Below are 26,705 nucleotides of genomic sequence, written 5' to 3'. Positions count from 1 at the left end.
CAATGCATTGTGTGGTGTGGTCTAGGTGAAAGCTGGAGGCATGTAGGTAAGCACAGCGGTCAATAGGTTTCCGGTATAGGGTGGTGTTTGTGACAATCGCTTATTAGCACAGTAGTGTCCAGGAAATGGACCGCTTGTGTGGATTGGTCTAGGCTAAGGTTGATGGTGGGATGGAAATTGTTGAAATCATGGTGGAATTCCTCAAGGGCTTCTTTTCCATGGGTCCAGATGATGAAGATGTCATCAGTGTAGCGCAAGTAGAGTAGGGGCATTAGAGGACGAGAGCTGAGGAAGTGTTGTTCTAAGTCAGCCATAAAAATGTTGGCATACTGTGGGGCCATGCGGGTACCCATAGCAGTGCCGCTGATTTGAAGGTATACATTGTCCCCAAATGTGAAATATTGACAGAGCCAGAAGAGTACCCAGAAGTCACCTACTACAGGACAGGCCCAACAAAGGAAATAACAGAACGCCACTAGCTGTCACCTTCAGCCCCCAACTAAAACCTCTCTAACGCATCATCAAGGATCTACAACCTATCCTGAAAAATGATCCCTCACTCACAGATCTTGGGAGACTGACCAGTCCTTGCTTACAGATAGCCCCCCACCCTGAAGCACATACTCACCAGCAACCACACAACAAAAACACTAACCCAGGAACCTATCCTTGCAACAAAGCCCGATGCCAACTCTGTTCACATATTTATTCAAGTGACACCATCATAGGACCAAATCACATTAGCCACACCATCAGGGGCTCGTTTACCTGCACATCTACCAATGTGATATATGCCATCATGTGCCAGCAATGCCCCTCTGCCATGTACATTGGCCGAATGGGACAGTCTCTACGCAAAAGAATAAATGGACACAAATCTGACATCAGGAATCATAACATTCAAAAACCGGTAGGAGAACACTTCAACCTCTCTGGCCACTCAGTAAAAGCTTTAAAGATGGCAATTTTGCAACAGAAAAGCTTCAAAAACAGACTCCAAGTAGAAACTGCTGAGCTTGAATTAATATGCAAACTAGATACCATTAACTTTGGTTTGAATAGAGACTGGGAGTGGCTGGGTCATTACACCCATTGAATCTATTTCCTTAAGTTAAGTATCCTCACATCATCTTGTCAACTGTCTAAATGGGCCATCTTGATTATCACTACAGAAGTTTTTTTTCTCCTGCTGATAATAGCTCATCTTAACTAATTAGCCTCCCACAGTTTGTATGAAAAAAGAAAAGGAGTACTTGTGGCACCTTAGAGACTAACCAATTTATTTGAGCATGAGCTTTCGTGAGCTACAGCTCACTTCATCAGATGTTTACCGTGGAAACTGCAGCAGACTTTATATACACACAGAAATCATGAAACAATACCTCCTCCCACCCCACTGTCCTGCTGGTAATAGCTTATCTAAAGTGATCAACAGGTGGGCCATTTCCAGCACAAATCCAGGTTTTCTCACCCTCCACCCCCCCACACAAATTCACTCTCCTGCTGCAGGAGAGTGAATTTGTGTGGGGGGGTGGAGGGTGAGAAAACCTGGATTTGTGCTGGAAATGGCCCACCTGTTGATCACTTTAGATAAGCTATTACCAGCAGGACAGTGGGGTGGGAGGAGGTATTGTTTCATGATTTCTGTGTGTATATAAAGTCTGCTGCAGTTTCCACGGTAAACATCTGATGAAGTGAGCTGTAGCTCACGAAAGCTCATGCTCAAATAAATTGGTTAGTCTCTAAGGTGCCACAAGTACTCCTTTTCTTTTTGCGAATACAGACTAACACGGCTGTTCCTCTGAAACCTGACAGTTTGTATGGTAACTTCCAACTTGTGTGCGGGCGAAGGGTGGTGCTTCCCTTCTCGGGCTCCCCGGGGGAAGGCGGGCCGGGTGACCCTCGCCAGAGGAGGGTCCAGCCACCTCCTGTGTGTGTGTTGTGTGTGTGTGTCTAACTATATGTTCCATTCTATGCATCCGACGAAGTGGGCTGTAGCCCACGAAAGCTTATTCTCTAATAAATCTGTTAGTCTCTAAGGTGCCACAAGTACTCCTGTTCTTTTTGTCAGAGCTATGTAGCACATGCCACCAGAAAATACAGTGAAGTAACGCATGGGTGCATTTTAACTCTAGACGAAGACAATCTGGTGTATGCAGATGAATAATAAGGAGGATGGATTAAACAAGATATCTTTAAAGGTGACCTGCAAAGGAAATAAATTGGGATTGCGCCCGATTTTGCTTCTGTATGATGTATATTGGTGAGGGGAAGAGACTTTCAGGCTCCTCTTATCAAAAAAAAAGTCTGCTTTTTTTTTTTAAAAAATGTCTCACAGGGTTAATTGAATGATGACATCACAACAGCAAGCAATTGAGAGGGGAAACAAATGTCAGTCTGTTAAAACTCTTTGGTAACATTTAAATACAATGCCTAATGAACACCTGGGAACAAATATTTCTGTTAAAAATTCACACCCCATCTGTTCATTTATGGTGTAACTTTTGACACCACACATGAAAGGCCACCCTCCAAGGTAAGTCTTCCATCAAAATCAAGGAAGACTTGACATTCCTGATACTCCAAAGTTAAAAGACAAAACAGAATAAAAAACCTCATCTGTTTGCAAAAAGCCCTTCTTTATACATCACAAATCAGCAAACTAAGGCAATTAAAATATATCCTTTGCGGATTGCCTTTAAATTAAACACTGTCAGACACCAGGTGTGACACCCACTCTCACATGGTAATGCCTGAAAAGGCCTTTAACAAATGAATGCCCACCAGCAAAAAGATCCCTCTTAAAAACCTGGACAGAAGATTTAGAAAAAGAATGATTCAGGCCTTGATCCTGCAAACATTTAACAACATGAACAAAATTATTCAAGTTTTAATTCTTTGCAAGCTTGATCCCTTAGTCTCTCAATCACCATCGATTCCCTTGTTGTGAAAAGATCCCAGGATTTCACGTTCACAGGCAGCCACTTGAGAGCTATCGAACTTGAGCTACTGTTCCATGTAACAATGTCTAAGCCAGCTTGCCTATACTTGTTTAATAGCTTCCAGTACACTAAGTGATTTTACACCTGGTGCCTAACAAAAAGTACTACTGGCCAGTTTGGCTGAGACAGTATACCCCCCCCCCCCCAAGCAGCCCGGTTTGGTTACCTGCCCATTCTTAGCATAGCAAACGGAATTGGACTGGGTGTACTTGACAGCGACGGTGGCTACAGTCAAATTTTGGATAGCAGACTCAGGCAGCTGAAACAACAGAAAGCAATAACGAATGTATCCCTTAAATAACTGAGATTTAAAACATTCTGCAATGGGCTATAAATCTGCAAACCAAAAACCACTACACGTGCTATAGAATACCAGAGGAAAATGACTAAAAATTACCAATAATCTGATTATCTACTAATGTCACCAGTTCTTGTGGCCCAAACCAACCCCAAACTCAGGCCTCAACAGCTAAGTGACTGACAGTCAAACACTGGCCCTAATCCTCAAAACATTCGTGCACTTGCTTAACTTTACACAGGTGAACAGTCCAGTTGAATTCACTACTCACATGTACAAAGCTAAGCTTGTGCTTGCATATTTGCCAGATCAAGGCCATAGCTTGAAATGCTATTGACAATTTTATTTTACACTCATTCCGCTACTAATTTGTTAAATGGTTTTCCCATTGACCACGTTTCTCAGCTCCCCTTGAAGAAAGTAGAATATTTCTACATTCATATAGGTCTGCTACTGCACAGTGAAACATTCGGACTAATGTAAACCACATGTAAACTAACTGCCCACTGGTGATGTGTAAACCATCTGTGTATGGAACAGAGAGATCTAGGAGTTTATACAACACAATGCAAACAAATGAGACTATTAAACAGTGACTCAGAATGACACCACAATGGTTTCTTACTGTATTGCTGTGGAACTGTGGAAATTAAGAGAGGGACTTCCTATTTATAATCCTGATAATCAGCAATAAAGAGCTAGATCCAGCTCATCTTACTCAGGCAATGGCTCTACTTGCATGAGTAGACTTGGCCCAGTGCACCATTCTGCCGAAAAGACACGTCTGCCTGAATGTTTTAGGGCCTCCTATGATAGGATCTCACTTCCTTTCCTGATTGGAGCCCACCAGTTCACTCAAACAGTCCTCTTGTTTCTCACTAGAATCACAGAATATCAGGGTTGGAAGGGACCTCAGGAGGTCATCTAGTCCAAGCCCCTGCTCAAATTCTCTTACACTTACATTTTTGCTTTTGCTAACAATGTTCTTGAACAGTGACTGGTCAATAACGCCGTTGTTCCTCTTCTGTGTGAGATGCAACCCAAAGAGGGTTCGAATCTCGTTTTCCTCTGGCTCGTAATCAAGCTCCATCTAAAAGCAGACAAATAGAAAGTAGTGCTGCACGCTCTTTGAACCCTTCCAATCCAACTTCCAGCAATGACCCTTTCAAATCTGACTTCCAACAATAGTTTACCTTAAAGAACAATGTCAATCTTTTACATAATCCAAAAGAGATGAGACGAAAAGCGATGGGATGCCAAAACAGACGTAGTACCAGCAAACTGGAGCACCAACTTATCAGCACCAAAACATAAAGTGTCACTTTAAGGGAGAAGATAGGAGTCTGCACACTGGATGTTTACCCACACAGGGCCAGACTGTGGCCCACAAAGATCCAAGCGCAGAAAGAACCCTCCCTGCCCAGAACTGCCCCCTCCCATGTGGCAGTGGAAGAGGGCAACCATCTTTGCAGATTTCCCCCACCTTTACAGGGGGCACAGCTGGAGTGTGGAGCAGGACTTGGGGAATGCGTGTTGTAAGTCAACCACCAAGCATAAGGTCCCTTTATAGGGAATTTGGTGACAAGCAGCGATTGAGTCTCTCAAGCATTAAAGATTTACTAGTTACTACTGCAACCTTGTGCGACTGACAACGGGAGGAACCAGCCTTCAAGGCTGCCTGTAATTTCTTTCCTGCTTGCCTGAAGCACCTTGAGCCACCTTCTCAAGCTTCTCTGACAGTAATGCTTGAATCCTTCTCTCATCGAATAAGTTGGAATTTATATGCCGCTACTTAAGCTCTTAGCTTCCCTGTGTGTGTCAGCCTCTCAGAGAGGGGCTGGGATAGGAGCGACATGGATACTTTGGCACTAGTATAAAATCTCCTAGGGAATCTACAATTTAAAGTCACGTGTACGCTGCTCAGCACACGTGAGCAGGGGACATGGAGATGGTAATTTGAATTATCTGGCAGCGTCATGTTAAATATTTGACAAGTAATATGGAATCAACGTAATATGGAATCATACATTACCGCGGAGTCTAAACTGTGCCTGCAACGTGATGATTCTTCATCACATGGTGGTTTTTTTTTTAAAAAAACGGCTTGCTGTTGTCTTTGGTTGTACCCACAGATTGATCCTGAGATCATACAGAAGCTGTTTTGTTGTTTTAAAAGGCTGTGTGCACTGATGTAACAAATTGCTCAATTATAAGATTAATGACAAAGCTGGAGAATTTCATAGACGATAGGGAGATTAGAGCAAAGTGGAGAGCAGTCCAGAAATTTTATTTCTGTAAAGTACTGTTGCTAATGTGCATGTCATTACAAAAATCAGTGAAGACATCATGAAAAATGTTCTGTTTTTAATATAAGCCTTTACTAGATCTTCATGGACATGCCAGTCTGTGAAATTCTAGATCATTTAGAAATTGAATCCCAAACTGAATCAAAACCCTATTAGCTCAATGGGAACGTTCACATGCTCTTCACTGGGCTTTGGATCAGGCATGATCTGTGTGTAGTTCCAGAGCTGTAAACTCTGATTTGTAGAAAAATATTTCCAAGTAGTATGGAGAGAAGGCCACAGAAAAAGAAGCTTATAATGAAAATGGAGCTGTGGGCGGGCTGAGAAGTCTACATTGAGACCACAAATACTATGAAACATGTAGCATACCCACCTGGAGGATACAGTAACTCCCATTTTTCTTTCTGGAAAGGATTTTGAGAGCTTCCTCCTCATAGCCTGGGGCCACTATTCCATCAGACACCTGCAAAACACACACATACACACAGCATTAGCCCCCCAAGGGGAAAGAGCAACACTGATATGCAATTTTAGATACTGTCATTAGAAACACATTAGAGGCCTGGTCTGAAGCCAACAAGAGTCTATGGACTTCAAGAGACTTTGGATGAGGGCTCAACCCTGCAACACTCACAAGTGCAAGTAGCATTACAAACGAGCATAATCCGTTTACGGACAATAGGATACTCACATGCTAAGTGTTTGCAGCATCCAACCATATGGATGGGTGCTACAGTGCCTTCAGGAGCATGTGTTTTTCCCCACCGAAGTCAATGGAAACACACCTCCCACACATTTCCTATGGGTGAATTCATTCCTGTATCTATTCAAGACAAGTTTCTTGTAATGGCATACCGGAAATACTTTACCTATTATACAGAAGGGAGGTTTGTATTACATTCTCTTTACTTTGAGCATCTCTGAAATTCAGGGTGATCAGTAAAAGTCCTGGTACCTTTGTGAATGTATTTGTCTAACTGGGTTCAGAAGAGATGCTTTTTTGATGATGGCAGGTTTTCTTTTCTAAAAACATCTTAACACTTGCCTACACAACAGAAGTGGGATTTATATATGGAGCAGCACCTTTCGGACCCAGGCTCTGACTGGTCAGAGACAGACAAAGAAACTTTCGGATACTTTGAGGACACAAATAGTGACGGAATGGAACCGCATTGTCTCTAACAGCATTAAAAACTGACAGGGGTGGTTTATTTTAGGGCCATAAAGTGATACATTTCCTTTTCGTTCATACTCTGTTTTCTTCCCTTCTTAAATAACCCTCAGTGATACCATGCTCAGCCTACAACAAACACTAACACTGTTTGGTTACGTATTAACGTTGTCTGGTTTAGTTTTGCATTCAGGGTTGTCATCTATTCTAGTGACTTGGGCGATATGCTCAGTTACGTAGCAGAATTCGGAGTACTACAGGGTCGTAGGCTCAGTCTAGTGGTAGGCAGCAATCTACAAATGCATTTCTTTTCCCCCAGAAAGAAGGAGGCAGGCAGCTGTAGGGACGACTAGGAATTCCCCACTGTTCCGCCAGAGCTGTTGAATCACCTATTACTGAAGTACAATCAGGGGTTTAGAGACCTGCTTAAGCGGCCGATGAAGGTTATGATCCACTTTGGAAATTAGTAGTTTGACTGTTCAGTGTTCACATTTGCCGCCACTGATTGCACATGAGCCACAGCTGGGAAAAAAAAAATCAAGACTGATTTAAATTCTGCACCCTGGATAGCAAATGATCAGAATGGACCAATAAATACAAATGAATAAAGCGGACAGAAACAAAAATGGACCAATAATAAAAAAAAAATGTATGATGGAATTGCCATTACAACCAATGAGTTCACCAAGAGCTCTTCACCTTTGCAGAATAACTTGCGGTTTTACACTAACCTCTCTAGAAATGATTTTAGCAGTCGGAACATCACAGATATCAGAGAGAGCGATGAAGTCACCAAACGAAGACATCCGATCAGCCCCTGTAAAATAATGTTTAAAAAGTGATTCATCTGCAGCACACACACAAACCCACCCCTCCGCCCCACCAAACCATTCACGACTCAGTTTCTTTCCTCAGAGTTTGCTAATTTCATCACAAAGCAGAAGAAAGGGACACTTAAGAATCACAAGAAGGAAAACAAATCTAAGGCAGTCTCCCTGCCACAAAACCCATCCTAAAAAATATTTCTGTAGGTTCCTATTTTCCTCCTGCACATTCTCACTTTCGAAGCTTCTGTAATGAATGTCTTATAGAACACTGACTTTTCTAAGGGAAACCAGAGTCAGAAATGTACATAACAGCGATTTTGTATTTTATATTTAATGAACTGGTGCTCATTTAAAACCAGAGACAAATCGCACCAGATGACACTGTGGAGGTTTCTCGTTCAGCCAGGTCAATGCTCTTCAGTGTTACCCTGCAACAACCTAGTCCTTCTAATCACTTGCCTCTCGTCACAGAGAATGTCAATTGTCTAGTAGTGCTTTTATATGAACAATGACCATCAAAGGTGACCTACAAATTGGGCGGGGGGAAGGGGAGGAGAAGAGACTGGGTGCGTGCCAATTATTTCCTTTTGAAACTGAGGTTTTATCTACCCTGCTTTTCCTGGAACGTGATGGACAACAAGAGAATGGGCAGAATGACATCAAAATATCAAGAGTGAAATCTGAGCCACTGAGAAGGGGCAAAAGGATTTTTAGCTTTCCTTTTTTCCCCTGTCAATACTTTAAACTCAAATATAAAACAAACGGTTGGGAGAAAAAAGATTTCTTTATGAACTATTCAGCAGTACCCCACCCACAGTTGAGGGCTGAGAGCTTCCAATCCAGTTCTCTGGTTGTTCAGATTCCGCCAACAAAAGCAGGAAAGAGATTTCTTAAGTGAAAACAAGCAGGAGTTGGTTGAATTAGCTAAACTCACTTTGACTGAGAGCCAGTCCTGATTTGAATCTAGGTCCCTCGAGAGGAGAATGGATTGCGCATTAATCAACAGAGTTATTTAGACTCTTCTGGAGAAGAACCAAAAAACACAAGATCTACCCGGATCTTCTAAATATCACCATAAACTTGCAAAGAGAAGAACCTGTGAACCACACGGCACATTGCTCAGGAGCAAGTACTATTGGTCTTCTCAGTTCTTTGCACAGATTAGTTTTTTTACTTGCCATCCCACCTCTTGCTCGTGCATATGCAGTTGCCAAAGGTGTCAGGGTTGCGTGTAAATCATGCACCATGCAGGCCTGAGCTTCTTCCACCGTGAGTGGCAGTCCAACAGCAGCACCTAGTGGATAAAATGAGCAAAGACAGTGGAAGAAGAAAATGAGAACTATATTCTGGTCCAACTCCTTCATATCAGCAAAGGTGCCGGGGCATTTTAAGGAGGTGAGAGGACAGATATTGCAATGGCATTCGAAGAACAGAGTGTGACGGGTTGGATCACAGAAACCCCCTTGGGACTGCCACCTGATGTGCCAAGACTACTTCTGCCCCTGCTTTCCCTGCCAGCTTGAGACTCCAGCACCCTGTCTTGCTGGGCCAGACACGCCCGTCTGCTCCAACACAGACCCAGGGTCTGAACCACAAGCCCCAAAGCTGCAGACTTAGCTGAAAGTAACTTAAGAAGTGTTCCTGCCTTTAACACTCAGATGCCCAACTCCCAATGGGGTCCAAACCCCAAATAAATCAGTTTTACTCTGTATAAAGCTTATACAGGGTAAACTCAAATTGTTCGCCCTCTATAACACTGATAGAGAGATGGAAACAGTTGTTTGTCCCCTCCCCCCCAGGTATGAATACATACTCTGGGTTAATTAATAAGTAAAAAGTGATTTTATTAAATATGGAAAGTAGGATTTAAAGTGGTGCCAAGTAATAACAGACAGAACAAAGTGAATTACCAAGCAAAATAAAATAAAACAAGCAAGTCTAAGTCTAGTACAGTAATAAAACTGAATACAGATAAAATCTCACCCTCAGAGATGTTTCAGTAAGTTTCTTTCACAGACTGGACGCCTTCCTAGTCTGGGCACAATCCTTTCCCCTGGTATAGCCCTTGTTCCAGCTCAGGTGGTAGCTAGGGGATTTCTCATGATGGCCGCCCCCTTGTTCTGTTCCACCCACTTATATATCTTTTGCATAAGGCGGGAATCCTTTGTCCCTTTGGGTTCCCACCCCTCCTCCTCAATGGAAAAGCACTAGGTTAAAGATGGATTCCAGGTCAGGTGACATGATCACATGTCACTGTAAGACATCATTACCCACCTGCCAGCCCACACGTATACAGGAAGACTTACAAGTAAAACAGATTTCAGAGTAGCAGCCGTGTTAGTCTGTATTCGCAAAAAGAAAAGGAGTACCTTTTCTTTTTGCGAATACAGACTAACACGGCTGCTACTCTGAAACCTGTCATTAGGCAAGGCACTGAATTTAGCCGTATGGAGTGGAAATCTATCAACTTCAATAGTCTCTAAGGTGCCACAAGTACTCCTTTTCTTTTTAAGTAAAACAGAGCCATCTACAGTCAATTGTCCTGGTTAATGGGAGCCATTAAGATTCCAAACCACCATTAATGGCTCACACTTTGCATAACTACATTAGGACCTCAGAGTTATATTTCATATTTCTAGTTTCAGTTACAAGAGTGATACATTTATACAAACAGGATGACCACACAGTAGATTATAAGCTTTGTAATGATACCTTACAAGAGACCTTTTGCATGATGCATATTCCAGTTACATTATATTCACGCTCATTAGCATATATTTATAAAATCATATAGAGTGTAACGTCACACAGAGTGTCTCTATTTCTTCCATAAGACAAGTATCAATAAGATCCCACTCTTACCTGCAGGACTGACATGTTTGAACGAGGCTGCTGCGGGAATACCTAAAGCCTGCTTGAGTTCTTTCACCAACTGCCAGGCATTCAGAGCGTCGCACAGGTTGATGAACCCAGGGGATCCATTGAGAACTGCACACAGATCATAAATGCACATTAAAGGGCGAAGGCCCCTCTCTCCAAGGAGCCTGAATGCCAAGTACAAGTTATTTTAAATTTAAACTGCTACCGCTTAGAATAAAAAATTATACAAACTGTTTTCTTTTAAACACACCGAGCACATAGGGAAAGAAAGATCTGTTTTCTGCCCAGCTGCTTTGGATATTGTATAGCACGGGGTGCACAGAGTGGAGCCCAAACATAAGGCCACTATTCTACAGGACACCCACAGAGGAAGGACAGCCCCGCAGTTTACTCACTGCACTGTGACTCGGGAAAACCGGGTTCAGTTTCTGTCTCTGCCACAGACTGCCTGTGTGACTTTGAACAAGCCACTCAGGCCCTGATCCTCAAAGGCACTTTGGCATCCAACTCCCACTGATTTCAAACTCCCATTCCAATGGGAGTTGGGAGCCAGATCTTCAGGCATTTAGACACCGAGTATCCCTGTGCCTCAGTTCCCCACCTGTAAAACAGGAATAATAGCACTTTCTTCTACCACCCATTAGTCTTCCATGTCTACTTTGGGCAAAGACGGTCTCTTCCTGCCTATATACATTCTAGCAGTGTGGAGCCCTAACCTCTAAAGAGGACATTGTAATGTAAGTAGTTAAAGAACATAGGAATACTTTATTTAAATATGTACATTTCTGCTCCTTCTATGGTGGGTCTTCTCAGAAACCCAAGGGTTTTTTTGTTTGCTTGTTTTTTAAGCTAAGTGGATATGGCCCTGATTCAGCAAGATACTTAACCACATGCCTAACTTTAAACACGTGTGCTGCCCAATTGACTTCAGCGGAACTACACACAGGGATAAAGTTAAGCAAATGCTTTTCAGCAAAGCACTTAATCCGGACCTTTAATCAGAAATGCTAAACCAGAAGAAGAGCACAATCTCTCACAGCATCCCAAATATGAAATAATCCCATCATATTTTAATACTATCATGGCATGTGCACACTCAAAACTATAAAAACAAAGAACCACCTGCATTTGTGAGTCTGGATGGGGCGGGGAAGGCTGATGGGGGAAAAAATTGTTCTTGTGTTCCTGAAGGAGACTAGGACACCTGAAACTGATATGGTTCTGCTGACATTCAATGTAGATTTACTAGCAAATCAGCTAGCAAGAGTCTCTTACGAGGTTCTTGAACTAAAACTACAAGGAAATGTGAATCATTAAGACCATTTCTTAATAGTATACTGCCTATACATGAGGCATGAAAGCCAGAACTTCCGAACAGCGACACTGCAAACACCGTTATGAGGAGACCAAAAAAAAAAGGCGCTATCTCCACCATATTTGAGGGTCATTCTGATATCATGGGGATAAGGAAAGGGAAACCAGCAGAAAACTATTTGGAGAAGCATGAAACAGAAGCCCTGCCTATATTAAAGGATCAGCTAGAAAAACAAGTGAAATGGAGAAATTTTGGAGCCACAGATGTCTGAAAGGATGCTAAATAAGGAGAAGAGGAAGGAGAACATTTTAAGAAATAGTAAAAAGGTTTTCCTTCCTGGGTTTTAGTAATAAGTTTGGACAAAATAAGCTGTAGCAACTCAGCCCTTATACACTGACTTAAATGGCACTGCATAGATTTACACCAGTTAAGGATCTACCCTTTAATATGAAATTACAGTAAATCTTGGACAGACTGTAGACACCGATTTTCCTCATGACAGCTACTGTGTCTCACTCTGTTCATTCGTTGAAATGCTTCCTACTCAACAACCAGCTCTTTACTAGAGACCTTTGCTGTGTGGCATTTGAACTAAGCAACTGCAAGGCACTTCAATCTTCCAGGCAAACATCATGCCACAAAACAAGCCGGCTACTGTAATGGAAAGAAATCTTTTTAGAACTCAGGTGCAAGGCTGGAAAGTACATCATCATCCTCATACGATACCAGCTCATCATCCTGCTTCTTTTCAGAAAAAGCAAACCGAAGTATTGATCAAACACTTTTGCATTTGCTGCAAAATTAACAACAATTTTACCATCTCCACCTAGTAATGGGCCCAGACAACTGCTAGGATTTCTTTTGTTCCTAATTGCGTTATGTGTGTTCCACTATTGTGGGGATAGGGAAAGAAAACTGCTGCAGGAAACTAGGTGGAAAAGTGTAAAACAGAAACCCCTTAAGAATCAGTTAGAAAAGTAAAAACAAAAACAAAAACAAAAAATTCTAGAGAACAAGTTAGGCACGACTTGACTGATTCTGCCTGATCATAGGGAAATAAATACATATATTGCCCTAGGATCAGGCAAGACCAAATCAAGCACCAATCTTACTCTCCCTGGGCTTCCCATAGCCTTGCTGGGGAGCAAGCAGCCAGAACTATGTTCTGCCTACTCCCCCGCAATACAGCAGGCAACCACTGGGGGAGCTACTGACCAAGGGACAACACCTGCACACCACACTCTAGCCCAGGGGTGGGCCCGGCCGGAGCTGCAGCCACGCTGCCCTGGTGCTGGGGAACTGTGACCGCGAGGGAGGGAGGCAGGGGAGGGGCCAGGGGCTAGACTCCGCCCCGCTCACCACGCTGCCAGAGAGTTGGGACGGCTCCTCCGCAAGCCTGTCCTGACCCTACTCCCTGGCAGGAGCTCGGGGGCCAGAGGGAAGGGTCCTGCGGGCCAGATGTGGCCCGCAGGCCAGAGTTTGCCCCCTTCTGCTCTAGCCCAGGGGTGACCAACCTTTGGCTCCGGAGCCACATGCGGCTCTTCAGAAGTTAATATGCGGCTCCTTGCATAGGCACCGACTCCAGGGCTGGAGCTACAGGGGCCAACTTTCCAAGGTGCCGGGGGGTGCTCACTGCTCAACCACAGCTCTGCCACAGGCCCTGCCCCCTCCCCTGAGCCTGCCATGCCCTCGCTCCTCCACCTCCCCTCCAGAGCCTCCTGCACGCCACGAAACAGCTGATCGGGCGGTGCGGGGAGGGAGGGGGAGGCACTGATCAGTGGGGCTGTTGGTGGGTGGGAGGCACTGGGAATGGGGGTGGGGGGAAGCAGATGGGAGGCTGCTGACATATTACTGTGGCTTTTTGGCAATGCACATTGGTAAATTCTGGCTCCTCCTCAGGCTCAGGTTGGCCACCCCTGCTCTAGCCTCATACCACACCACAACTTGTCCTGGGACTGCAGAGCGCGTGCTGGGAGGTGGCGCGCCCTCTTGGCGCCAGAAGAGCTGATCCAAACACTTCCCTTTTAAAGTCACAGAGCACGGCCCAATGCAGAATCAAATACGCATTTTCCCAGCTGTCACCCTGGAGGGCCACAGGGTGAACTCTGCTGCTGTAGCTCAGCCAATCCTTCTGTGTCTTACCAGTCAGAGGAAGCTTAGGCCTCAGCGTGTAGAGCTGTGCAGGGGTCTGGTGGGGATTCATGCCATAACGCAGAGGAAGCTGGGATACTCCCTTGCTGTACTCTTTCCTGAAGTAATCGGAGATAGCTCCATCATACTGAGCAGTGTGAGTGAAAGCCTGAGGACAAAACAGGCAAGACTGTTTGGTTTCTAGGACACGCTCTCCAAAGGGAGCACAATTTTGTTCTAAAGAAAGGGCCAGACCTTCAGTGCCAGCTGATGTCTGGTTTCCAAGGAGGTGTCTTTACTACTAGATGCCTTCATCTCTTCAGCCACAGAGGCATAATCTGCAGGGTCACACACGACCGTCACACGAGCATGGTTCTTTGCAGCAGCACGTAGCAGGGTTACTCCGCCTTCAAAAAAGAAACCCAGAAGTGTGTAATACTGCTCTTCTGTATCCAAAATACCTGGAACAGCACATCTTAATCTAAGGTTGATGCCCTCTGACCTAGAGCTAAGGTATCACGGTTCCCTTCTCTACTAATATTCTTTGGTGCCTGCCATCTGAGGATCTCAAAGCCCTTTGCAAATATTAATGGTCCTGTATGTAAGCTCTGAGATCACCTTTCCCTCTTAAACCCAATCACACACAGCTATTAAAACACCTTTGATCGCATAAGATGCCTGGTCCTTGCAAGAGACCTGGTGACCAGACACCAGAGAAAGGACATAATTCAGAACCTTTCTCTTCATGAGATGCTGATCAAGGATGCTGTCCTGTTAGGTTAGTAACTAACATGAGGAGCAAAGCTACGTATCAGAGAGAAATCCACATTTGCAAACCCTCCCTAGATGGCACCAAATCAAGGGTCCTACCCAATTTCATGAGGGAGTAAACTGTGCACAAAGACAAACCCCTGCATTTGTAACTGCTCCTTTACAATGGTGATCTGCCTGGTGCTTTTAACTGCTTAGCTTTTCTTCCCCAAAGCTTCTATTTCTCGTTGCACTGCCGTGTGCTACAGGAAGACACTTAATCTGCTCTCCACACTGCAAAAGAGTCTGCCCAACCTGCCACTTCTAAACAAAACCCCTGCATAGACACCTGGTGCTTCTGTAAGTCAGGCTTCACTATTCCACCAGCTAAGCAGTGCGCTCACCAGTCAGTTAGAATGAATCCGTGTTGCTGTAACTTTCATTATTCTATTCCTGAAGGGCACTCCCATTTCACCTTGCCACCCCAGCCTGATCAACACCCACCCTTCCTCAACTGGCAGTTGTCATAATGTTTTGCCAAGTGGTCATGACCATCTGAGCGAAGTGCCTTAACACTGTAGTATAGATCAACCAAAGAAAGGCTCAGAGAGTGACAATATTATTATCACCACTGCAGACCTTTATGTGCAGACCTTTATGGGGGGGGGGGAGGAAAAGCTCAGTGGTTTGAGCATTGGCCTGCTAAACCCAGGGTTGTGAGTTCAATCCTTGAGGGGGCCATTTAGGGATAAGGGGCAAAAATTGGGGATTGGTCCTGCTTGGAGCAGGGGGTTGGACTAGATGACTTCCTGAGGTCCCTTCCAACCCTGATATTCTAGGATATGATTCTATGGATGCATGAAGTCTCCATAGGGGACTCTATGGATGCATGAAGAGGGACCGAGATCTCTAACGGACCAGAGATCAATGCCTTTCATCAGCTATCACATTTCCCATAGCTATCACGTCAGCCCTCAGTGAAAGTTTTGCTCTCAGAGTTTCCCATGGACTTACCGATGTCTATGTTTTCAACCGCCTCCTGTACAGTGACATTTGGGGAAGACACTGTCTTCACAAAGGGGTACAGGTTACAAACCAAAACTCTGGAAAGTGAGCAGGGAAAACCTTGGGTTACTCGTCAAGAAGTAGGGTAGTCAAGTTGGGCGTAGCTGTTTCCACAGTACAGTCACTGTTTTTTCCTCATGTCCTCATCTCTGACATGAGACCAGCACAAAATCCTAAACTCAGATCTGTGCCTCTCCTAAGGAAGTGGAGATTGCTAAAACTCATCGATTCATACATTCTAAGGCCAGAAGGGACCACTGTGATCATCTAGTCTGACCTCTCGCACAACCCAGCCAACAGGACTTCCCTGTATTAATTCCTGGTTCCAGCTCTGCTTGAACTACACCATCTTTTTTAGGACAACATCCATTCTTGATTTTAAAATGTCCAGTGAGCGAGAATCCACTTGCTAAACTGTCCCAGTGATTAATTACCCTGAGCTAACCATTTTCAATATGGCCCTCTTAAGCCTTTCATCTTCCAGACAAACCTATTTTGCCATGTCCCATTCATTTGGGCCTCACCATATTTCTAATCACCTTTACTACCCATCACTGCGTCTTTCTACAGTCTTCGTGAAGAGCCACACCCTCACCTGGTCACTTTGTGGCTGCTAATACCTGTATCTATGCAAGTCAAAACAGTGAATGCAATGGCTTACCATCTTGACTTCAACGCAGCCATGCAAATTACACCAGCTGAGGATAAATTCCCATATCTTTTAAGTCAGTTAATCAAAATTAGATATAGAGAGGGTAAATCATTGCTTACTGAAATACAGAGCAATGAGGACACTTTATTCCCTTCTGAATTTAGCCAGGCCGCATATTCAGACATTTACCTTACAAGGCTGAACCCCTGTTTGTCCATATCAGCTCCATCTTCTGGACTATTACGAGCCAAGATTCCTAATTATAAAAACAGTAGGTTTTTTAACAAAGGATAATTAAAACTTTTTCAGCATCTTTCTTCAGAGTACATGCTCTCTCTGAGATTTTATTCCATAAACACATTCTGATTATGTTTAAATTACAACAGCAGCAGCAAAAAATCCCATTGTATTGGCTTTCTGGTTGCTCAAATTTCACTGTAATAGATTTTCCAACACTAAATCCCAGGGGAACTCCAAGTGCTGAACACAAAGCCCCAAAACAACCAATTAATGCGCAGCCAGCTGCTTATCTTAAAACATGGGAATGGTCACTGAAGGCTTTGGTGCATAGGTAAGGAGGAAAAAGCCACCCGTGACTTGCCACCCAACAATACATAAACCCCATGAAACAAATGAGGAGGTAAAGTGGAGCCTGGAGCAGAATGAGACAGCTGACAGGCGGGTGTACAGTAAGTGGGACAGGAATCCAGAGCTGAACGTCCCCTGAAGAGACCCTACTTTTCCAGTCCCCTCAAGAGTGTGAAATCAGATGGCCAAATAGGTCCAACCCTAAGAATCTTAAGTGCTGCAACAGGAGATGAAGCACTAGACAGCTCCTTGGCCAAATACCTGGAGTTCTTCCAAAAGTAAGAGTTTGAATCACCTCAATGAACAGGGAGCCAGTGAAGCTTACAAAATGCAGGAATCACCCACCAAAGCCAAAGCTGCCATGGGGCCCCATTCTGCAGGCCAAATTCATCTACAGGCCAAATTCAGTGGAGCTGCACCTGCTGGAACAGGTTTAAATTTCAGTCTGCCAGGAGTTTGCAAGGGAAGCCGAAGGCAGGCCACACTGCACTGCAGTAAGATCGCTGCATGTCACAACTCTCAAGTACTTTCAGAGCTGGGCAGCTCTGCTCGCAGCTGAAACCAGGCTGAAGTATTCTTCCTGTAGATACGTGCTACTCCCAGGATGCCGAGCCGTTCAGTGTGGTAAACCATGATCAACAGAGAGGGCAGCCATTGCACATGAGCCTCCTGGCATGTCTCCTACTCAGTGAGCAATGCCTCCTACCTTGTTGCTAGAGTGATGAGAGGGGACCCCTCAGCCTCCAGCATCCTGGAGGGAAGGAACTAGTCTGACGAAAGGGTGCTGGTCAGTGTGCCACACATTCTAACAGCCAGCGAACGACGCAGCTCCCGTTGATTGCGTGTGGGTTACAACTGGGTGACCTGCAGCTTCATCGGTCCTCATTCCCCAGTTCTTCCACCCAATCCCCTGAAAGGCCATCAAGCAAGCCACCTTGATTTCCATTTCAAAATGGAAGGACATCAGCAACCACTTACCAGCATGGACTGCGGGGTGCAGGGTTTTCACACGTCCCCCTAACATTTCAGGAAAGCCGGTCAGATCAGACACATCTCTGCTCAAGGGGGAAACAAAACGTTGAAATGACTGCTCAGCACTTGACAGACGGAGTGGCTCTGCAGGATCAAGATTCTCATTCCTGGCCTAACCTGGTCCCATTTAAGTCAATGGGAGTTTTAACACTGGCTACAATGGGAGGAGATTCAGACCCTAAAAGTCTCCAAACTTTAAAGGGATGCCCAAGATTAGGAAGGCCAAATATTAGACTTTGCAGCTTTGCGTGGCTAAAAATCATGACTTCTCTGTCTCCAATCGCTAATGAAGAGAGAGCACGATTCTTGTAAGTGGAAGGGCCCTGTACGTTCACAAGACTGGAGCAGATGGAAGGCATGATACACTAGCAACGTATTTATCACACAACTCAGTTTCTTCCAGTATTGCATCCTTGTCATGAAGGGCTGATAGACATTTCAGGACAGGGAGTCAGGGAAACTATTCTGCATTAAGGTAGGTATGATTTATGGTTCCACTACGTCTGGCATCTCTCTGACATAGCTAGCAAAATGTTTCTGCTAATAACGGTTACTTGCAGGACCATGCTAGGAATGCTTATTTAACTCTCTTCCACAATTTAACCAATTTCCTACACTTAACAAGGCACAGAGCTATTCTTTATGTAAAACCTACATCCAACACAGCCCAAAAGGGGAAGGACACCGCTTTCCAGATCTGCCCTGAACAGCACATCAGGAGTTCCCAAAATAAATAAATAACTCTAATGGGCATCAGCTGCTTTCCCCGGGAATGGAAACTCAGTAGGTCTTTTTAAATCAAATTAAGCTGACGCGCGCAATTATTTTGTGAGTGGGCTTTTATTCTGAAATAACCAGCCAAGTCAATGTGACTTACAAAAAAATACAACATAACCTCTGTCTTAATCTATTTATTCGGACAGATATGGACTAGATAACTTAATAAGAACTTGTACAAGTGAGCTGAGAGATCAATCTTAGAAGAAACGTTATATGTGGAAGTTGACTCAAATCGTTTTAAAGATCCAGCATTTTAGATGCAGTATTATTTCGCTCAGACAGAAGTTCAAGATATCAGCACCATTCCTCCTGTAAAATGTGGCTTTAATCCCACTGCTGTTATGTTGTTCACTGTTCTTCAGAGTTAGCCTTAGCTAACGCATTAAGAAATTATGGATTTGCTTTTCATTTCCTTCACCTCGTGACTGTTTATAATTAGAAGGAACTGTAAATTGGGGAGGAAATGAGACTAACGTGACCATCCCAAAGTGCTGTCACCTCTTGAGAGAGGGACCAGAAACACAATCTCAGGAGAATTTTGGAGGAAGCATAAATTCATGGAGATGCCGCCACAGCTTCTCTTGGCATGGTCATTCGCGGAGAAGGTGAACAACAGCCAGTCAAGACAAGCGCTTTAACAGATTTGCCATCATTACACTGGAAACTATTTATATTTGACTGAAACTGCTTTTGAATGGTGGCGTGCGGAGACCCAGAATCAAAACATTTCCTCAAATCATAGGCTGAACTGCATCGAGACTCTGCGTGCCTCCCTTTTCAGTGGAGGAGTGCTCATGCTTCCCTGCCTGTCACATACACGGAGGACATCCCAAATCATTTGCCACTTTTGCAAAGCTGGGCCACCGTTTTCAGCTAGACAATTTGTGGTTTTGAACAGAAATAATCTACAAATCCCCATAAAACCCTGTAACATTTCCTACTCTCCAAGAAAGGGTAAAGACCAGTTTTCAGATGCCAGCACAGACTAGCATTAAGGCCTGATTTTTTAGGACAATACATTACCTGAAAGGAGAGGAACTGGGTCAGGGCAAAATGAGAACACCGGATTGCAGGAACCCTCACTTCCCCATCAGTCACCACACACACTCCCTCATATCAACATTCTTTGGACTCAATCTGCTTCCAGCCAAGGAGCCAGACCTTGAGTTTTGTTGCATTTAAATGGTATATTTCCCTCCCCATCTTTGCCTCAAATCACAGCAAACTAATCAAATGATTTAACATTTTCAGACGTTTGATATATTTTTGGTTGGGAATAATGTTGACACTGAGAGAGAGCGCTCTTACCTGACGTTCAGGCCAGCACCCCTAAGACAGTTTGCCGTTCCTCCAGAGGCAACCAAACCCAACCCAAGAGAGTTGAGGCATTTTGCAAATTCTATCAGGCCAGTCTTGTCTGAGACACTGAATAAAGCTAGGAGAAGAAGAGAAGAGAGGGAACATTCTGGTAACACACAGATGGATATTTTCCCCTTTCCCACATTGCATAAAGTAATAAAGTAACAGACTTGAGGCCAAATATGCAACTAACTTCACTAAACAATTTTTAAATCAAAACTAGAAATTACTTCCGTAGACGAGCTGCATGCTCAAATGCCAGCAGGGTCTGCTGCCTGGCTGAGTAACTGCACAATCTAACAGTATCATTAAACATTTGCCCGTACTCCTAGAAGGCTATGCGGCCTAGTAGACAGAGAACTGAATTGGCACTAGGTTCTACACTTCCAGCTCTGTCACTGGCTTGCAGGATGACCGAGGGCAAGTCACTTTGCCGGTCTGTGCCTCAGTTTCCCCACCTGTAAGACAGGAATAATGACACTGACCTACTTCGTAAAGCACTTTAGGATCTATGGATGAAAAGATAAGAGCTGGGTATCATTTATAATAATAGTGTTTGGGTGAGGTTTTGGGAGTGAGATTTGAATGGCCTCTTCCCATTCATTTTAAGACTAATGATTTTAATTATTGATATGAATGGGAATTATGGGGTGGGGAGCAAATTATGTTGACAGCTTTGAAGAGCTCAGTCAGGATATTTTTCTAAAATATACCCTTAGCTCCAGTCATAAGGTGTTTGCTTACACAGTAAGGAAGACTACTTCCCGGCTGAAGTTTTCTGGCCTGTGTAGGGGGTCAGCTGAAATACCACAACGGTTGCCTTCTGGCATTTCAAATTAGTCTAATTCCACCTGCAAAACCAACATTCAACTGGACATTTTTTTAATGCTCGAACTGAGTGTCCACAACTCTGAAAAATAAGGCCCTTTGCAAAAATAGCAACTTGCTTATTTCACTTGGCCTGTGAGTAGCTAATGGAAACTTTACAAGGGAAGAACAACAGTGTCTATGAATGGATTTATTCACGTGGCGCACAGTGACCGTGAATTCTTATCTGTTATCTTAGCAGTGCAGATTAATGGCACCTACAACCCACAGTTCACAGATCCAGCACACTGATATCATGAAGCCCTGAACTTGCAATCATTTAACTCTGAGTAACTTCATGCATAAAAAGTTACTCAGAGGTGTTTGCAGGGTCAGAGACTAAATGCACCGAACAGGAATGAATGCAGTTGCTACTGTCCTGAGCATTAAACACACACTCTCCTAGGGACGTCTTCATTTTATGATGGGTAAACCAAGGAAAAGAAAGGTTAAGATACTTGCCTAAACAAGTGCCATAGCAAATTGGTGTCAGGAATAGAAAAAGCAGGCCCAGTCCCCTGCTGTAACTACAAGATCTTAACCAAGGCCCTGACCAGGGGTTTGGATCCGCACATGCAGACCCCGGGAGCACCAAAGAACTGATTGCAAAAAGCTGGGTTTCTTAACAGTTCCAAGTGAGGACACCAGGTCCCAGAAGATCAATGAGCAAGTCATAATGAGCAGGGAGGCAGTTTTTTATTCCCTATTTTGAAGGAGCTTCTGTATATTCATAGCTGCATCTGCTTATACTTCCAACCAAGTAACTTCTTAAAAAACTCCTAAAAGGAGTAATTGTGGCACCTTAGAGACTAACAAATTTATTTGTATTCATAGCAGCATCTGCTTATACTTCCAACCAAATAACTTCTTAAAAAACTCCTAAAGGAAAAAGAGTACTTGGGGCACCTTAGAGACTAACAAATAAATTTTTCCTTTTGCAGATACAGACTAACACGGCTGCTACTCTGAAACCTAAAAAACTCCCGTTCACGCGATCAGCCCTGCAGAGCCAGCACAGCTATGGAGTGAGCTGGGTTCTATTCAGCTCCAGACATCACCCCAATCATTAACTAAGGCCATGTCCACACTCACAAGCTTACTGCGGCGTTGCTGTAAGCGGACTTGACGGGAGAGAGAAACGTACTTTTCTCAGGGGGTGTGAAAAAACCAAACGCCCCCCCCCCCCCAGAGCAACAAAAGTTCTGGTGACGTAAGTGCTAGTGTAGACACGGCCTGAACGCCATGTGAACAGTCACGGCATGAGGCCAATTCATGATTGTGCCTTGCACCTTGCGCAGTTATTTACATCTGTGCAAATGGCAGGGTCCCAGATATAAAAGGCTATTTGGACACATTTTGCACATGCTTTACAGTCAGCTTACACTGGTGCAAATGACTGCGATGGGGACCCTGGACAATTGCAAAGGGAACCCAACCGAAACCCCAACTTGTGCTGTTTGTTTCAAACAGGATTTCACTGCACCCCTGCTGGGCGAGGGGGATTTTTTGGGGGGGGGAGGAGGAGGAGAGAATCCAACTGAAATCTGTTTAACGGGCAACACGAAAAAACCCACAGGCCCCGCTTCCGACCTGCCCAGGGACATACAGAGATCGGGTCGGCAAACAGCGGCTCCCAAGCGCCCTCAGCTCGTCTCCCCCCCGCTTTCCCCATGGCCCGGGGCAAGAGCACGGCAAAGCCCCAGCAGCGCCAAGCCAGGCCCAGGCCCTACAGCCCCGGATCCGCCCCCACCCCGGGCCCGGGCCCGCGCCCGCGCAGCCCCCACCCAGCCCCCGGGGCCCGGCCGGGCGCTGCTGCAGGGAAGGCTCCGACCGCGGGCGTTACCCAGCTGCCGCCCGCTCGCCATGCTCCGCGGCGGGCCCGATCCGGCGGCGGCGGCGGCTGCACGTGGGGCGGCCCCGGGAAGCGCCGGGCAGGAAGTGGGGCGGCCGCTGCATGCTGGGAGCGCCGGGGAGGGGAAGGGGGGGGGGCTGAGCCGTCTGCAGAGACCCAGCCCCAAGGGCGGGGGCGGGACCGCGGCGACGAGCAAAGGGGCCGGGCCGGGCCGGGCCGAGCCGAGCCGCGCCGCGCCCCCCAGCTCGGAAAGTGTCCCCAGCCTAGCGGCGCCCGCAAAACCCTCCCGGGGCGGAGGCAGTTTTACGAGCAAAAAAAAACAAAAAAAAAAACAACCCCCCCCCCCCGACCCAGCACCCCAAGGCCGCTCTTGGCCCGTCTGGCGTCTGACCCCGCGCCCTAGGGCAAGGCCACGTTGTGTAACAAAATCCCACCCGGCGCCCCCCTGCTGGCAAAACTTCCGAGCACCGACCTGGCCTGGGGCAGACCCCACCTCTTCCCCAGCCAGCCCCCCACAGGGCCAGAAGGTCTTCCAGATTTCCATCAAAAGCGCCAGACCCATTTTGAAGTTCAGTGAAAGGGCAGGGTACAAACCCAACACCCTTTGGGCAAAACCTGGTTCTTGAGTAAAATGGTCAGAGCAAGTTTCGTCTCAAAACCAGCATCCCTTCCCCACGCCTGCGATGTGCCCTGAGCAGATGTGGTTCTCAGCCAGGGGTGCGGGCACCCCTGTGGGCCCACACAGGTCTTTCTGGGGGGGGGGGGGGGGGGTCCACCAACTCACGCAGCTATCTGCCTGGTTTAACAAGACGCTACATAAAAAGCACCAGCGAAGTCAGGGGCAAAGTAAAATTCCCTACAAGGACGTATACAGCTCTGTGTACTATACACTGAAATGTGAGTACAATGTTGATATTCCATTTGATTTATCTTATAATTCTATGGTGACAAGGAGAAAGTGAGCCATTTTTCAGTAATAGTGCGCTGGGACCCTTTTATTTTTAGGTTTGATTTTGTAAGCAAGTAGCTTTTTTAAATGAGAGGGAACTTGGGGATAGGCGAGACAAATCAGACCCCTGAAAGGGGTACAGTAGTCTGGAAAGGCTGAGAGCCACTGGAAAATTAAACCTGTAAGAAAAATGATGCATTTCCCCATTTTGTCCTATAGGGGAAGCCAGAGAGCTTTGGTTCCTTGCAGACCACCTCAGTCTGAAGCTTAACCTCAGAATATAAAATTCTGGGCGTGCTCACCGAAAACAGATTAAAAAAAAAAAATAGCCAGTTTAAAAAAATTAAGTTGACAGCTTAAATATAGCTCAAGTGCAAGAGCAGAGCAACAGTGAAAATTAGCGTGTGCTGGTGCTGGCCTATATAATAATACCAAGCTCTTATATTGCATTTTTCATCAGCAGATCTCAAAGTACTTTTCAAACAGGAAGTCAGTATCATTATCCCCATTTTACAGATGGGGAAACTATGTAGGGGTTTGCAGTTAAATGATAATATGGACTTGCTTGGTAACAATCTACACAGCAACTCGACACCTGCAGCTGGCCTTATTGGAAATTCCGGGGGGCGCCCGTCTGCTTCTAAAGGCCCCTCTCCCAGCCTTGCGGGGCGAACCACTGAACCCCGGACCCAACTGAATTCAGGGGACAACTAAGGAATAGCAGGGCAGGGAGTGAAGGTCACAGGTTCAGAACTAGGGATCCAGCGGGGGACACCGAGCGGAGAACCCCAAACAGCGCCCACTGCTCCACAAAGCTGAACCTGCCCAGAGGAACTCTGCCCGGATGCGTGAGAACAGGGAGGAATGGAAATAGGCCCCACAGTCAGAACACCCCCTCGTCCAGTATCCTCCTCCTGGTAGTGTAGATGGCCACTTTGGCTAGGGCTAGGAGGAGGTTGACGAGGACTCGCAACTTTGTGGGGCCATGGACAGGGTGTGAATATATGAAGAGGTGTGGGGAAAAGTGCACCCGGGAGGTTCTGGAGTAGGGGGAGGAGCTGGAATAGGGGCTGAAACCTGTCACTTTCTAGATAAGCATGAGCTAGGGTCTCCCTCATGCTGAAAAAGGGGCAGGCATCAGGGATGGGGGTGAACTTTGCGAGGTACATGCCCATACTCCTGGCTCCATGAAGGAGCCGCCTACCAATATCCCCAGCAGGCTGCAGGACCAGGGTGGAATAGAGGCTGGCCCACTGGGGTTCCTCGCCCTCTACAGGTGGTAGAAAGTCCCGCAACTTGGTATCGGGGAAGGACACGAGGGTGAGGAAGTGAAACGTGGAGCACAAGCGTGTATAGTTGTTCCCTTGGTGCGGTTCGGAAGCGAACTGGCTGCAGGGCCCGCAGCCGGCTCGGATTATGGAGCAGAGGAGACTACGGGGCTCTTGGGACAGGAGCCTGATTAAAAGGTCTGGAGGGCCTGGGGTGGGCGGAGAGCAGCCTCTCACAGGACCCTCTCAAATAAAACCCAAGAGGTGGGCGACAAGGCTGTCCCCACATCCTGGAGTATGTGCAGGAGGGTCTGAAGGATGGAGAGCCTCCTGCGCCGACCGAGCACTTGGGGATTCACCCACTACACTCACAGCTGGCCTGTGCTAGGCGACTCCGGCTCGTGAGGCTCAGGCTGCGGGCTGAGTAGACTTCCGGGCTTGGGCTCTCGGACCCTGTGAGATGGGAGTGTCACAGAGCTTGGGCTCCAGCCCAAGCCCAGGAGTCTACACATCAATGAAACAGCCCCGCCACCTGAGCTTCACGAGCCGGAGTTGACTGTAAATATATAATACCTATTTAATACGGTTATCTACATAGCACTATGAAACACACAGGGCCTGATTCTCCATTGCCCGTACTTTATGCAGTCATTTACACCAGTGCAAAGTCACTTCTGGTTTGGTAGCATTTGACATCCATATAGCAGACATTTTGCAATAATGTGATTGACTGCACAAGTTAGAGGGCAAGGTAGGGTCAGGCCAAATGTTTATGGTGGAAAAAAATCTGTTTTCAGCTTTCCTGTATAATTACAAATACAGAATTTTAAAATCTGTAGTGAACAGTGCTGTGTATACAAATTCTTTTCTGAAATTAAAGAAACGGTTTGACAGTGTGCAGAAAGCACATACAATATATTGAAAAGTAATATTTGCACTTTATGAAGGCAGTTTGAGGACAGGTCATATTAAAAAAAAAGCTCACAGAGTCCAAGATCAGAATGAACCACTGCAATCATCCAGTCTGACCTTCTGTATAACACAGGCCATAGGACTGCACCAAAATAGTTGCTAGAGATAATATTTTAGAAAAGTATCCAAATCTTGATATTAAAATTGTCAGTGGTGATGGAGAATCCACCACAACCCTTGGTAAATTGTTCCAATGGTTAATTACCCTCACTGTTAAAAATGTATGCCTTATTTCCTGTCTGAATTTGTCTAGCTTCAACTTCCAGCCATTGGATCATGTTATACCTTTCTAGATTGAAGAGCCCATTATTATATATTTATTCCCCATGTAGATACTTAGACACAATATTGCCAACCCATGATTTTATCACAAGTCCCACAATAGTTGAAATGTATTTTAAAACCTGAGCTTCTAGGATCAAGAGACTGCATGAAAATTTCTGCTTTTCATTTTTTAAAAAAGCAAGTTTCTAGGCATCATGTTTGCCAAGAAAAGCTGGAGAACATGAAGCGAGAACAGCCTAAAGGCTCAGACACTGGAAGGCAAATAAAAACAACCCCAAATTTGGTGGGCCTTATCTCTTGATATTTGAACTCTTAGGTTCATTCTGTTTACATAAGTGAGAGATAAATGAGAAATAG

The 26,705-nt window shown here is 45.4% G+C and overlaps 1 protein-coding gene across 1 annotated transcript in view; it reads right to left on the bottom strand.

The window, feature by feature from the left end:
- The window catches only part of ATIC (5-aminoimidazole-4-carboxamide ribonucleotide formyltransferase/IMP cyclohydrolase), a 35,422-nt gene extending 12,435 nt beyond the window's left edge, over positions 1–22,987 (bottom strand). Inside the window, exons 1-13 of the mRNA XM_073306734.2 lie at positions 22,866–22,987; positions 20,105–20,231; positions 17,963–18,039; positions 16,586–16,652; positions 15,694–15,782; positions 14,185–14,336; positions 13,942–14,098; positions 10,467–10,592; positions 8,791–8,898; positions 7,509–7,594; positions 5,980–6,069; positions 4,262–4,390; positions 3,169–3,261 (exon numbers count right to left, since the gene is read on the bottom strand). Of these exons, the coding sequence (XP_073162835.1) occupies positions 3,169–3,261; positions 4,262–4,390; positions 5,980–6,069; positions 7,509–7,594; positions 8,791–8,898; positions 10,467–10,592; positions 13,942–14,098; positions 14,185–14,336; positions 15,694–15,782; positions 16,586–16,652; positions 17,963–18,039; positions 20,105–20,231; positions 22,866–22,887 (1,323 nt within the window). The 5' untranslated portion in view covers positions 22,888–22,987. The remainder of the gene's footprint in view (positions 1–3,168; positions 3,262–4,261; positions 4,391–5,979; positions 6,070–7,508; positions 7,595–8,790; positions 8,899–10,466; positions 10,593–13,941; positions 14,099–14,184; positions 14,337–15,693; positions 15,783–16,585; positions 16,653–17,962; positions 18,040–20,104; positions 20,232–22,865) is intronic.
- Positions 22,988–26,705: the final 3,718 nt, after the last annotated feature.

This window comes from Lepidochelys kempii, chromosome 11 (assembly GCF_965140285.1).
Source record: "Lepidochelys kempii isolate rLepKem1 chromosome 11, rLepKem1.hap1, whole genome shotgun sequence".
Lineage (NCBI taxonomy): Eukaryota > Metazoa > Chordata > Testudines > Cheloniidae > Lepidochelys > Lepidochelys kempii.
The sequence above is the reverse complement of the archived record's forward strand: the minus strand, read 5'-3'. Positions and strand labels throughout refer to the sequence as shown.